Raw genomic sequence first — 18,780 nt, forward strand, 5'->3', positions numbered from 1 at the left:
GTATGTTAGTGAGTAAATTTGGGTCCTTTGATAAACTTTATGCTGATCACTGACAGATCAGCCTGACTTTAGAAAGGTTCATCACCTGGTTGGAGACAGTGAGATGAACTGTTAGGACATAGCAACGCCCAGAAATCTTCTACTAAGACACAGAGGAATTATGATCTAGCTATCAGAGGTTCCTAAACTTATTTGGCTTACCAACCCCTTGTCAAAAAAAAAAAATACTCAGCTCCCCTACTGGAAATCTACTTTCTTTAACCCTTTAATGTTTTTTAAAAATATGTGTCATTTAAAAAAAAAATGCCGCCCACTGATACGTTCCAGCACCCCCCAGAGGTTGGTATCACCCACTATGGGAACCTGTGATGGAGGAATTAATACATACACTGGCCAAATCAAATACGTATACTTGAAGTATGTGGCTATATGTACATGACTACACACACACGTTTAATTATTTGACTCACCTGAAGTTCTTTGCAATACATAATACAGTAAGGTATGGACCCAAGTAAATTCTCCTTCATTCTTATGGCTAAGTTTCCCTACATCATTTTTAAAATAGTGATGTTCAGGTGCATTGTTGTGTTAATTTTAGTTAGTTATATGTTCATTTCTGATACTAGCCTGAAAATATTTCTAGAATTACTATTAGATTCTATTGATTTTTTAAAAATCTACTACTATAGGTATTTAAAATCCTCAGACTGTTGCTTTGTGGTATGTTTTAAGGTCTGATATGTTTTGTGTGCCATTAATATTTTCCCCACTTATTTTTCCAGATTTATTATCAGTTTGTCAAGTTTATTAAAAATGATGCTACTTTTTATCTAAATGTGGATGGCTCCTTATGGTTAAATTTCTTCATTTCTGACCTTCCACATTAACATTGCCTGGTCTAGCAGTCCATAATGACCTACATTGCTTGTAGATGGAATAACAAGACAGAATGATAAGACGGAGTCTCTATAGCCAAAGTAAAGGGTAGAGTGCCGTCAGGATTATTTCTGGCAGATAGATAGATAGATAGATAGATAAATTAATGAATAAATAAATAATCTACTTACACCTGCATTACTAATCACCTTCTTTGCTTCTCAGTGTGAAAAGTCTGACTGCAAAAGGAGGCTGGCCACTCATTTAAAAAGAGAGTTGCGCTGACATCCCAGCAGTGGGAAAAGCCGTGGAGGACTCTGGGACATCGGAGATCCTCTTCAGAGGATCCAGGAGGAGGACCCAGATAGGAATCTCCCAGCAGGCGGGGCCACACAAGGGTTGCAATTTGTACTGATGAGACTATGGATCCAGTGAAGCAAATAAACAGCTAAAGCTGGGGAAGCACTTCCCTCCTGGTTTAGGGTGCACACCATTTTGGAAGAGGGAGCTCTGTGAAGGATTTGTCTTCCTTCCTTCCTTTGTAATGAGAGCCGGCTATGGGAAGGGACCTGAGCTAAGGGCTGGGCGGACAAGATGCAGCTCATTGGATCACCTGACCACGTTAATACAAACACATTTTCCTGTTGCCTTATGAGGGCTTTAAATACCTCATATCTCACAGAGCCACACAGCATCACTAGGAGGGACTTCACTTCTCCATCCTCACAACACCCTTACAGGACCAGAAGCACAGGAAGCCATCAATCTGCAGACATAACTAGGTTTTCCAAATGTGTAAACGAGATTGTCTCTACCCAGTGATCCTTTATCAAGTGTGAACTCCTGTCTCAGGCTCAGGAGAGGAGCAGCTGACTTGGAAGCCAAACAAGCCATCGATGTCCGGGGCTTAAAGAGGGGGAGACATGTCTGCGTCCTTCAGACAAGCAGTAGTGAGACCAGAGGTAGAGGCTTTCAGGTCAGAGGATCCCGCCTAGGCCCCTGGGAGGGAACCACTGGGGAGGGGAAGACAAGAAGAGGGTTCTGTCTTCTTCCTCCACCGTTTTCCTGTTAGAGAGACTGGCCTTGGAGCAGACAGAGGGCATCCATCCCTGGGACTTACCATGGACCAACGTGGGCACACACAGACACAAAAGCAGCTCCAAGGAATGTCATTTGTTGCTCCGGATAAAAAGAGGCCTGCACCTGATTTGAGAAAGGCCTTCTTCCAATCACCAGATGCTGTAAATTAACCCTGTGGGCAGAAAGCTCTCTGTGCTGCCACCGCAGCTGAATTTTTAAGCCTACTCGTTTCTCCAAGTGCTGGGTGTGTTTGTGGGAGCGTGTAACCAGACCTTTGGGGGGATGTTTTGTTTGTTGCTGTTTTTCAACTGTTTCAGTGTCCAATTCCTCGTGACCCCATTTGGGATTTTCTTGGCAGAGATACTAGAATGCTTTGACATTTTCTTTTCTAGCTCATTTTACAGATGAGGAAACTGAGGCCAACAGGGTTGGCCAGGGTCACACAGCTAGTAAGTGTCTTAGGCCAGATTTGAACTCAGGAAGATGAGTCTTCCTGACTATCTACCCCGCCACTTAGCCAACAGTGAAGTTTTAACTATACTTTCTCAATAAATACAACTTTCGAAAAGCTAATGGAAGCCTAGCTGATTAGTATTAATGGTAAGTATACCAATCGGTCAGCCCTGAGGGCAGTGACCCAGCTTAGCCCGCAGAGGGGCACTACAGCAGCCAGGGATATTTTAACAAAATAAAGTACTTTCAAATTCAAGGAAATGTTGGGTAGGAGCCCTTCTTACCTGCTGTAAGTTTCACTTGACCTATCGCTTTCAGCGCTTTCTCTGCCTGAACTGCTTCTGTCAATAGAGGGGCCAGGAAGGGATGAAGGGAGACAAGGAATGAAACAGCATTTCCTCCAGGGTTTGTGAAACAATTCATTCAAATAAGATTGAGTGGAGAACAATGAAACATTACCACTGTAGGGGGACCCACACCCACTTAACAGAACATCCCATTAGGTCTGTATTTAATCTTTTCTCTCTTAACCAAAGTCACTTGTCTGGATCTGGAGTAGATTTCTCATTTTTCGATGACATTTCTAGGTGACCTACCTCATTATTTCCTTTAGCTATTGATGAAACATGAAGATGATTTGAGATTCACATAAGGGAAAACTTCCTAATAATGAGAAAAACTAGGTCCTAATTAATGGGAATAGTGAATCCCACAAAGTGGTTGCATGTATTCAAACTATACTATTTATAGTTATAATTATTTAAAATATAGTCATTGCTTCCAGTCCAATGGAAACATACAATGTGAATTTGAATAATTTCATTCCACCACTTTATGGGATTTGCACTAACCAGGACCTAGCTCTATCCAAGAGTGGAGTGGACTGGACTGGACTGAACTGGACTATCTTAGGAGGGGAGGTTGGATGAACACAAGTTTGAAGGTAATAGAGGAGATTCCTGGCCTGGTATGAGTTGAATGAAATCCTTTCCAATTACGAGATTCTGGGGCAGCTAGGTGGCACATTGGATAGAGCTCTGGCCTTGGAGTCAGGAGGGCCTGAGTTCAAATACAACCTCAGACACTTGACACTTACTAGTTGTGTGACAGTGGGCAAGTCACTTAATCCCAATTGCCTCACCAAAAACAAACAAACAAAAAAACCCCCAAAAAACCCAATTACGAGATTCTGATGCAGGGAAGTGTTTTAATGCCTCATTATTTTAGCCTTGTTTTGAGGATGCTCAGGCTTAGTTCACCTTACAAGCACAAATAAACATGTGGAAAGATCCTCCTCTACTGAATCTGCTCTCTCCAAGATCACTGATGACAAGCCTGTCACCAGGATCAGTGACCTTTGTTCAATCTTTGTCCTCCTTGACTTGACTCTGCAGGAAGCCTCTCCCAATCCTCCTCAATTCTAGAGCCTTCTCCACACTGACATCTCATTTATCCTGTACAGATCTTGCGTTTTGCATGTTGTCTCCCGACAGACTGTGAGCTGGTTGAGGGCAGGGCTGTCTTTTGTTCTTCTTTCTGTCCCCAGCACTTATCACAGTACCTGCTGCACAGCAGGCCCTTCATAAACACTTACTAACTGACAGGAGCTACTGGCACCAATGACGAGCACTCCTCCTTCTTGATGACATCTTTCCTCTGAGGTTTCCACGACGCTGACTTACATACCATTTCTCTTCCCGCTTCTCTTATGGCTTCTTTCGTCTCATTTTCTTCTTCCTATTCCCTTAAACGTGAGTGTTTCTGAGGTTCTCTCCTCTGCCCTCTCTTCCTTTTCTCTTTAGAGGCTATTCTTGGAGGATCCCATTCTCTGTAGTTTCAATCACCAACACTATGTGGATGCCTCCCCCCTCCCCCCTTCGTCTAACCATACTTTCCCCATCTTGAACTTGAATTTTGGTTTAGGAAGCCAAGAGTGCTGTGACATATTTATCTGGGCCTGACCGCCCTAGCCTTTTCGATAAAATAACTTCTTTGGGCTTGTCAAAGGAAGGCCAGCAGTTGTCAAATCTTGTCAGTTTCTCTCTCCAGACTGTTTGTTTCCCATCTATATAGTCCTCATTTTTCATTCCTGCTGCTATAATTTTAATTCAAGCTCTTGTCACCTTTTGCTTGGACAATTGTAAGGGCCTCCCCACTCCTAACTCTTTAACTGCAGCTTCTTCTCGCTGCCAAAGATAATAGAATCAAAGTATTCGGAACTGAAAGGAACCTTAGAGATAATCCATTCCAAACCTTTTATTTTACTGGTGAAGAAACTGAGGAAGCCACTAACCGAGGCAATGTGAAGAGGTGAAATGATTAGCTCAAAGTTCACAGTGCTTTTAGAATAATCTTGCTAATGCAGAGTACTTCTTTCATAATTCCCTCCAAATCCAAAAAATTTCAGTGGTTTCCTCTTCTATTGAACTCAGTTCTTCTAGTAAGCTAAGACTAGCATTGTATTCATCCGGGTGAGATATAAAGGTAATATAAGACACTGTCCCTGCCGTCTTGGACCTCAGAGTCTGATAGGGACAGACATTTGAAGGCCCCCACGATGTGGATCCAACGGCTTCACCAACCTTGTCTCACTCTACACAATATCCTTGCGCTCCTTGAGGCACGATTTGTTCTGGTCAAATTCCCTGACCTTTTTCTGCCCTTTGCTCGTGTCCAGAATGGAGACTCTTCACATCTAGACCTGTGGAAATGCTACTTGTCGTCCAGGGTCAACGCTGTGTCACTTCCTCCACACAGTCTCCCTTCCCCCTTCTGACGCTCTTCCCACTGCTTGGATATTTTAGATTATCACTTTCTAATGCATATTTTTCTAGTGATCAGTATACCTTGTCTTATCTCCCCAGCAGGTGGTATATAATAATAATTCACATGTATAAAGTACTTTATAACTTATCAGCCTCTTTCCTCCTATTAACCTGAAAACTTATATTGGGTCCCCAGGGCAAGTGATATGTTTATTTTACATATGAGAAAACTAAGACCCAAAGACTTGGCCACAGTCACAGAGTACTGTCATAGCTGCGACTTGGGCCCAGTTTTCTCACACAAAATCTGCTCCTCTGAATGTGCCTTATTTAATTTTTTATCCCAGTGCCTAACCCAGTTACATGCTCAAAAGAAGGCAATCAGGACAACTTAAAATCAAATAACTACTTTTCTAGCAAGATGATTCCAATACGATGGGAAAGCAAATAACCATTTTTATAGATTTCAGGGAAAATTGCCTCCTTTCCATTTTATCAGCAACTTTTCTTTCAATTAACCAAATTTGCTAGATAGATATCTTACAAACTATTCATCCAAAAACATCACCCCCCAACATGGCAAGAAGTGTATGAATCGATGCAAAGTGAAGCGATAAGAACCAGATCATTGTGTATGGTAACAGCAATGCTGTAATGGTGGTCAACGGTGAAGAGATTGGGCCGCTCTGAGTGAGACAATGATCCAAAACAATCCCACGGGATTCACGATGAACAAGGAGAGAACTGATGAACTCCAACTGCAAATTGAAGTACAGTTTTCTCGCTTTATTTTCTCACTTTTTTTTGAAATGGGGAATTTTGTTTTGCATGATTTCACAGGTATAACTGATATCTTATTGCTTGACTTCTCAGGAGGGAAGGTGAGAATTTAGAACTCAAAATTTAAAAAGAAAAATGTTTAAAATAAATAAATAATAAATCAAAATGCTAAGAAATGAAAACAAAAACAAAATATGTCTGGGGAAGAGGAACATTACCTCAGCTGCTGGGATAGTGTTTCCCAAATTCTTGGCTTATAAAGGCATTCAGAACCTGCAGCCTTTCTCACCTGTTGAACATCTCTGTTCTCAGTTTAGATTCGGCGATCGGATCTCTGACTGCATCGTCTCTGTATGGACAAACAGACCCCGCAGTTAACGGTATGAAGAGGAGCAGAAGTGCTCATTATAGCTTCCAGATCCCCAGATTTCTCATATGAATTTAACCTTCCCACAGGCATACAGTGAGTTTCCAAAGCAAAGTTTCCAAAGAGAGCCCCTTAATCGCCCGATAAACTTTCTTTTCGGAGACCCAAAAGCTTTCAGGGAAAGTACAGGGAATTCATAACGAGCTCCTTGACGACAATGGCTTAATCTCTTCCACGTCCTCCAAGCTGCTCATTCTGTCCATGCTTACTACACTGCTTTGAGGACTGCCGAGTTCCGTTTTGTTGCACAAAGGTTAAAAGCTAGAGGAAAGTTGCCGGGGTAGTTATTAGTGAATGGCTACAGGGCTCAGAACCAGGATAAACCCCCAGCTCTCCTAACTAGCTGACTAAGTGAGGTAGGTCTAGGGTAGGCTGGGACCTGTTCTCCGTAGAGACTGTTACAGTTTCAGTATGAGTATTTCCACCTCAGAAATCTGCAAACACCTATGAATCAGGGCTTGATGGATTTGTTAATTGTCTTGACTTTAAAAAGTAATCAAGAAAACAACAATCATGCAGATTAAATTTAAAAGTATGTTATGTATGTGTGTGTATTTGGAGAGCTGGTTGTTAAACATTGAACAACCATCTCAATTGTCAAATAAATGAATAAACATTGTCTCATTCATTAATCAAGCAAATATCAGGTTCTTGCTATGTGCAATACACTGGGCTATATACTGGGAAAGATTCCAAAATAAATAAGACAAAGCAGGACTGTTAAGACATATGCATAGATAAATACATTACAAATTAGATTATAGTTAAGTACACAAGAAGATTATAAAATCCTCTGAGAATGGAGGAGCCAGCACAGTCCTGGCTCTGCCACTCACTAGATGTGTGATGGGGCAAGTCACCTAACCTCATTAAGCCTCAGTTTCCTTCATCTGTCAAAGAGTTATTACTTGTACTACCTATCTCACAGAGTTGATATTTTTAAAAATAGCTTTGTAAAGTGCTCTCTTGAAATGAATCATTTCAAGGGCCTCATGTGCGGCCCTTTGACTGAACCCAAACGTCACAGAACAAATCCCCTTAAAAAAAAGGATTCGTTCTGTGAAACTTGGGCTCGGTCAAAAGGCCGCACTTGAGGACCTAGAAGGCCACCTTCGGCCTCGAGGGCCACGGGTTCCCCACCCCTGCACTAAGCCTACACTGCTTTCTGACGAGCATGACTTATCTTCTTTTTTTAAAGAAGAGGTTTCTTACATTTGTGTTCTCCCGTCGCACCTGCTCCTTTCCCGGTTCTTCCCAGACATCACGCCCAGCCCCAGCTCTCCCCAGGGCAGCCCACAGACAAGCCGGCCAGCAAACCACTCAAACACAGGTAGGGTGAAAAGCACGTGGGTCTTACGCTCCCAGGTGGGCGGCTCCTCCCGGGGCAGGCCTCCCAGGGTCACCGTCGTTCTTCACCGGAGACACAGAGGGCTCCTCGTTGATGACGCTCCTCAGCTCCAGGAGCAGCTGTTTCAAGTCCCTCGTAGGGTCTTCCTTCAGGACAGGGACTTTGGTCGGTACCTGAAGGAGGACAATTACACAACAAATGTAACCTGTCAACGCTGGTGCATCCCCACCAATAAAGACGTTACTAATTGGACTGGTCTGAATATATTCAACATCTTCTAAAGCGTTACAGCATTTGGAATACAGGGTAATGATTACTTTTATCAGAAACAAAGAATTTTAGAGCTCGTAGAAACCTCAGGGACTTAGCCTGGCCCCTCATTTCATAGATGATGAAAAGAAATTCTTTTTTTCAAAATCAGCCTATACTCTTCAAGAACATAAAAGGTTTTACAGATGGTACTCCATTTTTGGCATGATAAATATATATTTGCACGCTACCTTTTAGCATCAGTGATATAATTTTGTAAAATTGATTAGTATCTTCTGCTCAAATATTTCAAACTTAAATGAGTTATCTAAAGTTTCTAAAACCAAAAAAAAAAAAAATCACTTACTTGAACTCTACTCACTTGGAATTCATAATAATTTAAACAGGGCTTGAGGTTTAGTCTTTTTAAAATGTTGATATCTTCTTTTGTTTTTCCATTATCTTCATTTCTAATATAGCCTTCCCCTCCCTAGCAAATTATGCCTTTCTCTTTAATTTAAACATAGGTTCCCACAGCGGGAAAAATCGCCCCCTGGGAGTGCTGGAACAATCCTAGGGGGCAGCAGCAGCCTCACGTACAATTGGAGGCATTGAATAAAAATAAGGGGGTTGTGGAAGCATAAGGAAAGAAGAGAAGAGAAGAAAATTTTGAAAAATTGTTTGTACATATTTCATCTGTTGTGTAACAGAGTTAAAGTCGCAGTGATTACCTTATTTTCCAAATAAACACACAAAATGCAGATGATAACCAATCAGTGGTCAAGTCCATCAACAGGTCTTAACAAGCAAGTGTTGGCAGGCATCAGCAGGAATATGTGAGTGTAATGACTAGTTTACTATACGACACTATACGGTTACATGACGCAATATGGTGTCATCAAAATTTCAATGCGGGAAAAATCCCACAAATTTACAATAAATTATTAAATTTAAGATGCATCATTTAAAAAAAATAGTTTATATTTTTTGATATGATGCAAATTTCCAGGGGGACGGGAAGTAATTTTTTTTAAAAGGGGGCAGTAGGCCAAATAAATTTGGGAACCTCTGTTTTAAAGACAAAAAAAAAAAAACCAGGCTAGGAAAACCAACCAGCACTGCCAGAAGGCATGTAAAATATTCTCTGCCCTTAGTTCTCTAACTCTGCATTTTGTGACTATAAATGTGGAGGATTCAGGGTTGTTGGGACTTTTTTTGGGGCGGGGGGGTCTTTCCATTTACATTGCTGTAGTCATTCAGTGTATTTCTTTCCTGGCTTTGCTTATGGAGCTTACTTTTGTGTTAGCAAGCCATAAAGGGTATAGCAAAAGTATAGTGTGAATAACATTATAAAGGGAATATTTTAACCTATTTGGGAAAACAAGCTGCTCCAAACACAGGTACACAGGCTGCTGGACTTCGTTGCCAAAACTCGCTTGTTAAGACCTGTTGATGGACTTGACCACTGATTGGTTATAACTTGCATTTTGTGTGTTTATTTGGAAAATAATGGAATCACTACGACTTTGACTCTGTCACACAACAGATGAAACATGTACAAACGGTTTTTAAAATTTTCTTCTCTTTTTACTTATGCTTCCACTGCCCCCTTACTTTTATTTAGCAGCACCCAAGGCTACTACTGCCCTCCTTGATCATTCCAGCACCCCCCCAGGGGGCGGTATCACCCACTTCGGGAACCTATGCATCTCTCCACTTCTCGAGACTTTTTCTAACTTTGTTTATTCCCTTTCTAATCTTGACCCTATGGGTAACCAATGGTCTAATTCTCTGCGGGCTTCTACCTTCAAATCCCCTGCGCCCCTTCCCCCCCACCCCTCCCCCCGAGTCTTGCCATCTCCCTGGACAATCCTCAGCCTCTTAGACCACAGAACAGAGCGCAAGGAGATCCCATGGCTGGGCCATCGAATTCATGTTTTCCAGCTTCAGCTGGCCTTTCTGTGGCAAGGCTGCCCTTTTACCCCTCCCTCACCCTCACAGAAGCCATTGTGAACCTTCTCTTTCCCAAAGCCTGCCACAACCCCCAGTCCCCCATCTGACTCCTTTCACTACTGAGGCAATGGCAGATACTCACCACCAGCTTCCTCTTCTCCCCTTTTCTTCATCTCAAACCCCGCCCCCCCCACCTCCACACACACACTTTCGCTTCCTTTCACAATTCTCTGACAATGACACAGTTCCTAGGTTTGCCAAGGCCGACCCCTCTTTGTATAATGGAAAGCAAGTCAAGAAGTTATTGGCTTCTCTGCTTCTATCTCGCAAAAGTCTAAGCAACTGAAGTCTCTTCCCTAACACAGCAGGCCCAGGGGCTCCATGCAGGAGTCAGCTCTAATGGGTTTGGGAGAGTGTGTTACAATTCCAGCTTGAGCATTTACCCCTCAGAAGTCGGCAATCTACAGATTTATTGTTTTGTTGGTCAATAATGCAGATTAAGCTTAAAAGTGTGAGTGCATACATTTTCCCCCCAGCCTGGTTGTTGATTTTGCCACGTTGCTTGACCTCTGCAGCAGTGCAGTCAAAGGCTGCACCAACCCGACGCCAGTAGGACGACAAGTGGCATTGATATTGCAAAGGGCTGCATCCTTCATCTTCCGTGAGCCTCAGCCCCATCTCAGCACAGCCCCGGGCTGAGGCTCTGCTCCCTAAAGGCTTCGTCTATTTCCTTCCTCTGCCTCGTTAGTGTGTGATACACGTCTGTTGACCTTTACCCCCAGGCTCTGTCCACTCTGCTGCCCTGCTCTGGTTCCTGATCTCCTCGTCTTGTTAAAATACAATGCTAACATGACTAATATGAAAATATGCTTTGCATGACTACACATGTATAACCTATATCAAATTGCTTGTCTTCTCAATGCGGGGGGAGGGAAGGAGAGAATTCGGAACTCAAAATTTTAAAAACGAATGTTAAAAATTGTTTTTACATGTAACTGGGGAAAAATAAAATATTAAATATATAAACAAAGCCTCAAAGGAAAAAAAATAAAATATAATGCTACTCCATTCCCTCCCCGTTTATCTGTGCCTATCTTACCTCTTTTAAAAAAGGGGGGGAGGGGTGCACTTCGAGAATGGAGCCCACCCCACCAACCCTCCCGTGAGGCTGCTCGCCTCCTCTGCCTTGTTGCCTCTGCTTTGTCCACCCGTCCGTGGACAGCTGAGACCCTGGGCTCTCCCGCTGGCCACTTTCTGTCCCTTCCCTCCTGGGATCGCCTGACCATCTCTGGTGCTCTTCTCCCGGCACTACAGTTCTAGGCTGCAGGGTCTGGCTTGGTGGATATACACAGCAGGTTTTCTTTCCTTTGTGAGCTAAGGTCCTTTGGCATAGATTTGCACAACTCCAAGCAATGTTTTGCCAGCCCTTTTTGGAGTAATTCTATCCTGCATTGTTTCATACCTACTTTTTGCTATGTCTTGTATCTGCCCATGACCTTCTTCAGCCCTAGGCCCTCCCGCCCCCACAAGTCTCTCCTCTCTGAGATCACCTTCCACTTATACTGGATGTGTCTTGTATGTTCATATTGTGTGTTCCCCTTTAGACCGAGCAACTTGACAGCATGGGCCATGTTTTTGTCTTTCTTTGTATCCCTAGTGCTCAGCGAGTGCTGGGCATATGCGTAGTAAGCACTTAATAGATGCTTATGGACAGACTGATCGACCCAGGATCATTGCAGAGCCTCTTATGGGAGATTCATAATCCCTTAAAAGAATTCAGCCCACTGTGCACTGAGGAAAAAAATCAAACACAAGAAGAACGTCTATTGTTCAGACAGATGTGATACCCAGTTACATAACTCCTGGAGCTCATGCCATATGTGCCTTGGATAAACACTGTTATCTGTGTACGAATCATCCACTGTCGATGAGCAATCAGGGGGGACTAGAATTGAAAAGGAGGAGAGTGGGCAGGATTGCTTTTGGCAAAGTCTCCAAAGCTTCTCCCAGAAACAACCACCATCTTTTTAACAACAAAATTCTCCTGGTGATGCTGTATGTCTTCAAGCCACAGAATCCCATGGATGCTGTGGGCTGCCCAAAGGGCAATGCCCAGGAGCAGGATGGGCATGGGAAGGCTTCATTGTATTACCAGGAGAAAGGGGATAAATGATGTCATCAGAAAGATGGAAAACTGGAAGAGGAGAGAAGTAGAAAAATTGCTATCTCCTTCACAGACATAATGAAAACACTACCAAGGCACAGGTACTACACAACTTATCTGCACAAATATTTTTTGGAAAAATATTTAGCTCTACAACCTAACAATTAAAATCAATAATTCCCATGTATATACATACATGTTCTTTTTTCTTTTATGGAAAATGATGTATATATGCATTCCCTCATTTGCCACAGGGGTTAAAAAAAGTACTTACATGAGATACATAGCTGATGGCAGACTGGGTAGATGGCAAATTAGTGGAGTGGGGTCGGGAAGTAGGCAGTGATGGTACAAGGCGCTGTTTCGCTGAAGAACTTGGGGTGTAGCCTGGACCCTGAAGTTCCTATATATTAATATAGATATGGATATAAGTGGGCAAAATATTCCAAATAATTTCTGGCCCTTTGAACAAAAAGAATTATGAAACCTGAGTGTAATTTTATGCTACAAAATAGCAAGTATTATTTGAACACTGAACACTGAATATAAATTTTTTTTAATATCACAAAAAACTAAACCCCTAAAATTGACATATTAAATCCAATCACAATTGATTTTTAAGTTACTGTAAGGGAAGTCAGACTCTTAGAAAGGAGTATTCATTCAAATTGTTGGCACAGGCAAATCTATGCTCTAGAGGCATAAATATGTGCCTTGATTATCTTCAGATTACCTTCATGATGAAGATCTGGGAGAAATTACACAGACCAAAAAATAACAGTACGACCTAGGCCCCATTCTCCAAAGGGCTCCCTACTGTTGAGAAAATGGAAGAAGACAGAGCTCTCCCAGAGAGTACTATATGAGACCCAAACTGATCCAACACTAGGTATAAACAAGCAAGGCTTTCTATGGTCATGAAAACAATACGTGTCAATTTTAGGTATTTGGGTCATGAGAAAACTCTGGAGCTGGTATGAAATAAATTCCACTGACCTAAGATAGCAGCAGATATCTGTAGAAAATGTGAGATTTGAGCTCAATGTGACCAAAGGAAAGTGTTAACTGTCTCGTCCTGCTTACCTTTAGAGCTTTTGTATCGGGAAAGAGATAAGGTTATGAAGCAATTTCATACCTCTCTTATGTGTGATAATTTACCCCAGTCTACTGCTCCCTTCCTCCTTTTACCAGTGCATTTCTCTTTCTCACCCTCTAATTTTATTTTTTTAGATATCACTCCACCATATTCAACTCATACCTGTGCCATCTGTCTATATATACACTCCTTCTAACTGACCTAATAGTGAGAAAGTTCTTAAAAGTTACAAATATCATCTTCCCATGAAGGAATGTCAATAGTTTAACCTTATTAAGTCTCTTATGATTTCCCTTACCTGTTTATCTTTTTATGCCTCTCTTGAGTCTTGTATTTAAAAGTCAAATTTTCTATTCAGCTCTAGTCTTTCCATCAGAAACGTTTGAAAGTCCTCTATTTCATTAAAGACCCATTTCTTCCCCCAAAGGATTATACTCAGTTTTGCTGTGGAGGTGATTCCTGTTTGTAATCCTAGCTCTTTTGCCCTCTGATCCTTTACTGTAGAAACTGCCAGATCTTGTGTTACTGTAACTATGGCTCCATGATATTGGAACTGTTTCTTTCTGGCTGCTTGCAATACTTTCTCCTTGACTTGAGAGGTCTGTAATTTGCCTATAATATTCCTGGGAGTTTGCATTTTGGAATCTCTTTCAGGAGGTGATCATTGGATTATTTCAATTTCTTTTTTACCCTTGGGTTCTAGTATATCAGGGCAGTTTTCTTTGGTAATTTCTTCAAATACTCAAATATTCTTCAAATACTTGAACATTCTTCAAATAATTTCTTCAAAATTATTTTGATCATGGCTTTTAGTTATTCCAATAATTCTTAAATTATCTCTTCTCAATCTATTTTCCAGGTCAGTTGTTTTTCCAACAAGATATTTCACATTTTCTTCTGCTTTTGATTTTGTTTTATTGTTTCTTGATGTCTCCTGGAGTCATTAGCTTCCAGTTGCCCAATTCTAATTTTTAAGGAATTATTTGTTTCAGTTACCTCCTTTTCTATTAGGCCAATTCTACTTTTTAAGGAGTTCTTTTCCTCAGTGAATTTTTGTATAACTTTTTCCATTCCACCAATTCTTCTTTTTAAGGAGTTCTTCTCTTCAGTAGATTTTTGGGCCTCTTTTACTATTTGGCCTATTCTGTTTTTAAGGTGATATTTTCTTCAGCATTTTTGGTGCCTCCAACCAAGTTGTTGACTCTTTTTTTTTTCATTATTTTCTTGCATCACTCCATTTCTTTTCCTAGTTTTCTTCTACCTCTCCTATTTGATTACTAAAATCTTTTTTGAGTTCTTTGACAATTTGTGTTGGGCCTGGAACCAATTTGGATTTTACTTTGAGGCTTTGGATGTAGCAGTTTTGACTTTTTTGTCTTGTTCTGAGTTTGTGTTTTGATCTTCCCTGTCACTATAGTAACTTTCTATGGTCAGGTTCTTTTTTGTTTGCTCATTTTTCCAGTCTATTTCTTGACTTTTATCTTTATATTAAAGTTAGGCCCTGCTCCTGGGGTAGAAGGGACACTGTCCCAAACTTCAGGGATTTTGTATAGCTATTTTCAGAGCTAGTTCTGTAAGTTTCTGAAAGGGATTTGTAAGTTTTCAGTTCTTCCAAGGTGGTGTGATCTAAGGAAAGGTGAGTCTACTACTCTCCTGGTCTGTGTTCTGGTCCGTGAGTGATCACAAGCATTCTTTTCCATCCTGGAATTGTGACCAGGGTCCCCACTTCCTTGCACCTGCAAGCTCTGGTGTGTTGATGCTTCTCACCCTGGGACTGTGACCTAGGACTGCAACCCAGATCCATGTATTGGCAATGCAACAGAGTCCTGCGTCCAGCGCAAGCAAAGGGACCCTTGTAATTGCCTTCTGGACAAGTTGTCCAACCCCCTTACCAGCTATGAGCTGATAGCTATGGAAGCCACTGCTGCCAACTTGCCCCCAAGGCTCGTTGCCCGCATTGGACTGTGCTTCACTCTCACCCTGGCACAACAGACATTTCCTGCCAACCTTCTAAATTGTCTTGGACTGGAATATCATTTCACCTCATCCTTTTGTTGGTTCTGCCACTCCAGAATTCATTTTGAGGAATCATTTTTAAGTTGTTTGGAGGAGAATTAGGGAGAGCTCAGGTGAGTCTCTGCCTTTTCTCCACCATCTTGGCTCTGTCCCAGCAGTGAGGTAATTAACAAATTAAATGCTAAGACTGAAGAGTTGACTGCTTCAGTAAGAGGAAACAATTGTAGTGAAATCATGGTGGCTATTTATATGAAATATAAAGTGGTCCCTGAGGGTCTCTCCAAGCTGGTAATATATTTATTTAGATTTGTTATTTAAGAGATATAGCTATATCATACAGGTATCCAATTAGCTTAGAGAGAGGCTGCAATTTTTTATGGAAAAAGAGGGGAAAGTGCAGGCCTTCCAAACACATGGCATCAACTGGAGTTAACATTACCTGAAAATATCATCCAAAATCAAGTTTTCAATATTTGAAGATTTAATGATATTTCAAATAGATACCTCGACCAGAAATTGCCATGCTGAATCTTCCTAAGGTTAAATTTTTATAGCATTTAATTTATTAAACTTTACCTGGCTTTTGACTAACCCCAAAACTGAGCAGAACTACATTTTCTAACATGACTGCCCCGTTATATTTGATTTGAGTAGTTTCATGTTGTAATAATTTCCTCTAGAAAGAAGGAAAGTGTATTACTTGAAACACAAAAACAAGCCCTTTGTTTGTACAAAATTTACTGGCTTTGAAAATCTATATTCAGGTGGAGCCAAGATGGCAAAATAGAGGCAGCAACCCAATTGATCTAACCAAATATTCCCCTCCAAACAACTTTAAAAATAATGCCTCAAATTGAATTTTGAAGCAGCACAGCCAACAAAGGTTTGGGATAAGACATTTTTTCAGCCTAAGACAAGTTAGGAGGTTGGCAGAAGAGGTTTGTGACACTTGGTGGGCACTAGCCCTGAGTGCAGCAGGAGCACCAGTGGTCAGCCTGGGAGGTGGCTGTGGCAGCAGCAACAGCAGCAGCAGCTTCAGGAACTCTCAACCCAGAGATGGTAAAGGGCTTGGACAACTAGTCAGAAAGAGATTACAGGCGATCTTTTGCTGGCACTGGGTGCAGCTGGTGCTGACAGGCAACTCTGTTTCCCATACACAGTTTGGGGTCGTAGTTCCAGGGTGGAGAGGAACACTTGTGGTAGGTCACAAGGGAGCAGGAGACCTGGTTGCAGTTCCAAGGCAGAGAAAAGCACTAGTAAGGTGGCTCTAGAAGAACAGAGGACCTGATCACAGTTCCAGAGCCAAGAGTAGCACTAGCACTTGTGGTTGCAGGATAGCAAGGGCCCTTCCTGAGTGAAAACCAGAGTGCAGACCAGGAGAGCAGTGACCATACCACTCCCTGCATCACACCACATTGGAAGCAACAAAAACTTGCAGACCCCCCAGAACTAGCTCTGAAAATAGCAGGACAATAAAGCCTAAAGCTTGGGACAGTGCCTCTCCACTCCCAGATAAGCAAAGACCAACTTTAACATAAAGTTCAAAGTTAAGAAATAGGCTGGAAAAAATGATGAAACAATTAAAAAACCTTGACTATAAAAAGCTACTACTGGCAGGAAAGACCAAGACACAAATTAAGAAGAAAACAACAATGTTAAAATACCTACAATCAAAACCTCAAAGAAAAATGCTAACTGGACGCAATCTCAACACGAATTGCTGGAAGAGCTAAAGAAAGAGATAAGAGTGGTAGAGGGAAAAAATGGAAAAAAGAAATGACAGTGATGCCAGAAAATTATGAAAAGAGAATTACAGCTTGGTAAAACAAGTGCAAAAAAAAAAAATACTGAAGGAAAATAATATCTTAAAAAACAGAATTGGCCTAAGAGTAAAAGGGATACAAAAATTCACTGAAGATAAGAACTCCTTAAAAAGCAGAAATGGTCAAATGGAAAAGAAGGTACAAAAAATCATTGAAGAAAATAATTTCTTAAAAATTAGAATGGGACAAGTGGAAGCTAATGACTATAGGAGACATCAAGAAACAATCAAATAAAATCAAAAGAATGAAAAAAATACAAGAAAATATTAAGTATCTCATTGGGAAACAACTGACCATGAAATCAGATCAAGAAAAGAAAATTTAAGAATTATTAACTGCCCAAAAACCATGATCAAAAAAAGAGCCTAGACATCATGTTTGAAGAAATTATCAAGGAAAACTGCCCTGATATCCTAGAACCCAAGCATAAAAAAGAAATTTAAAGAATCCAATGATCACCTCCTGAAAGAGATTTCAAAGTAAAAACTTCCAGGAATATTATAGCCAAATTCCAGAGTTCTCAGAACAAGGAGAAAATACTACAAGAAGACAAAAAGAAACCATTCAAATATCATGAAACCACAGTCAGGATCACACAAGATTTGGCAGTTTACTCATTAAAGGAATGGAGGGCTTAGAATATGATATTCTGGAAGGAAAAGGAGCTAGGATTACAACCAAGAATCACCTTCCCAGAAAAACTGGGTATAATGCTATAGGAGAGAAAATGGACCTTTAATGAAATAGAGGACTTTCAAGCATTCCTGATTAAAAAAAAAAAAGACCAGAGCTAAATAGAAAATGTGACATTCAAACACAAGATTCAAGAGAAGCATAAAAAGGTAAACATGAAAGAAAATATAAGAGACTCAATAATGTTAAACTGTTCATATTCCTAAATGGGATGATACATGTAATTTCTAAGAACTTTATGATTATTAGGGCAATTAGTCCACAAAGAGAGAGGGCACAGGTATGAGTCAATTAATTACGTTGGGATGATCTCAAAAAAAATGAAGGGGTGAGAGAGGGATATACTGGGGCAAGAGGGAAAGGAGAGGTAGAATGTGGAAACATATCTTACATAAAAGAGGCACACAAGGAAAAGCTTTTAAAGAGGAGAAGAAAATGGATGGGGTATTGGGCAATGCTTGAACTTCACTCTCCTCAGAACTGGTTCAAAGAGGGGAAAAATATATATCTATACACACATATACGTATGTGTTTATATATGTACATGTGTATGTATATACAAACAGACACATACATATCCTTAGTTGGGTATAGAAATCTACCTTATCCAATTGGGAGACAGGAGGGGAAGATGATAAGAGAAAGTAGGAGGATGATAAAAGGGAGGGCAGATTAAGGGAGTTAGTGGGCATAAGTAAAACAGACTTTTGAAGAGAGACAGAATAAAAAGAGAGAGAAGCATCATAAGAAAACAAGATGGAAGGCAATACACAATAATCATAACTGTGAATGTGAATGCGATGAGCGCACCCATAAAACAGAAGTGTATAGCAGAATAGATTAGAAACCAGAATCCAACAATATGTTGCTTATAAGAAACACACTTGGAACAGAAAGATACACACAGAGTTAAAATAAGGGTCTGGGGCAGAATCTTATTATGCTTTCAGCTGAAGCAAAAAAAGGCAGGGGTAGCAATCATGATCTCAGACAAAGCGAAAGCAAAAATTGACGTAATTAAAAGAGATAACTAGGGAAACTACATTTTGCTAAA

At 40.9% G+C, this 18,780-nt stretch overlaps 1 protein-coding gene across 19 annotated transcripts in view; it reads right to left on the reverse strand.

The window, feature by feature from the left end:
* The window catches only part of CCDC158 (coiled-coil domain containing 158), a 115,993-nt gene that overhangs the window by 16,727 nt on the left and 80,486 nt on the right, over positions 1-18,780 (reverse strand). For 18 of the 19 annotated variants that reach the window (XM_027854575.1, XM_027854566.1, XM_027854577.1 and 15 more), the window contains 3 exons: positions 12,373-12,501; positions 7,742-7,905; positions 6,247-6,306 (listed from right to left, as the gene is read on the reverse strand). In XM_027854575.1, coding sequence (XP_027710376.1) covers positions 6,247-6,306; positions 7,742-7,905; positions 12,373-12,501 — 353 coding nt within the window. Of the gene's footprint in view, positions 1-6,175; positions 6,307-7,741; positions 7,906-12,372; positions 12,502-18,780 lie in introns of all 19 variants that reach the window. The other variant, XR_003568470.1, reaches the window with a different exon arrangement.

The sequence above is a fragment of the Vombatus ursinus genome, unplaced genomic scaffold (assembly GCF_900497805.2).
Source record: "Vombatus ursinus unplaced genomic scaffold, bare-nosed wombat genome assembly UNPS02010461.1, whole genome shotgun sequence".
NCBI lineage: Eukaryota > Metazoa > Chordata > Mammalia > Diprotodontia > Vombatidae > Vombatus > Vombatus ursinus.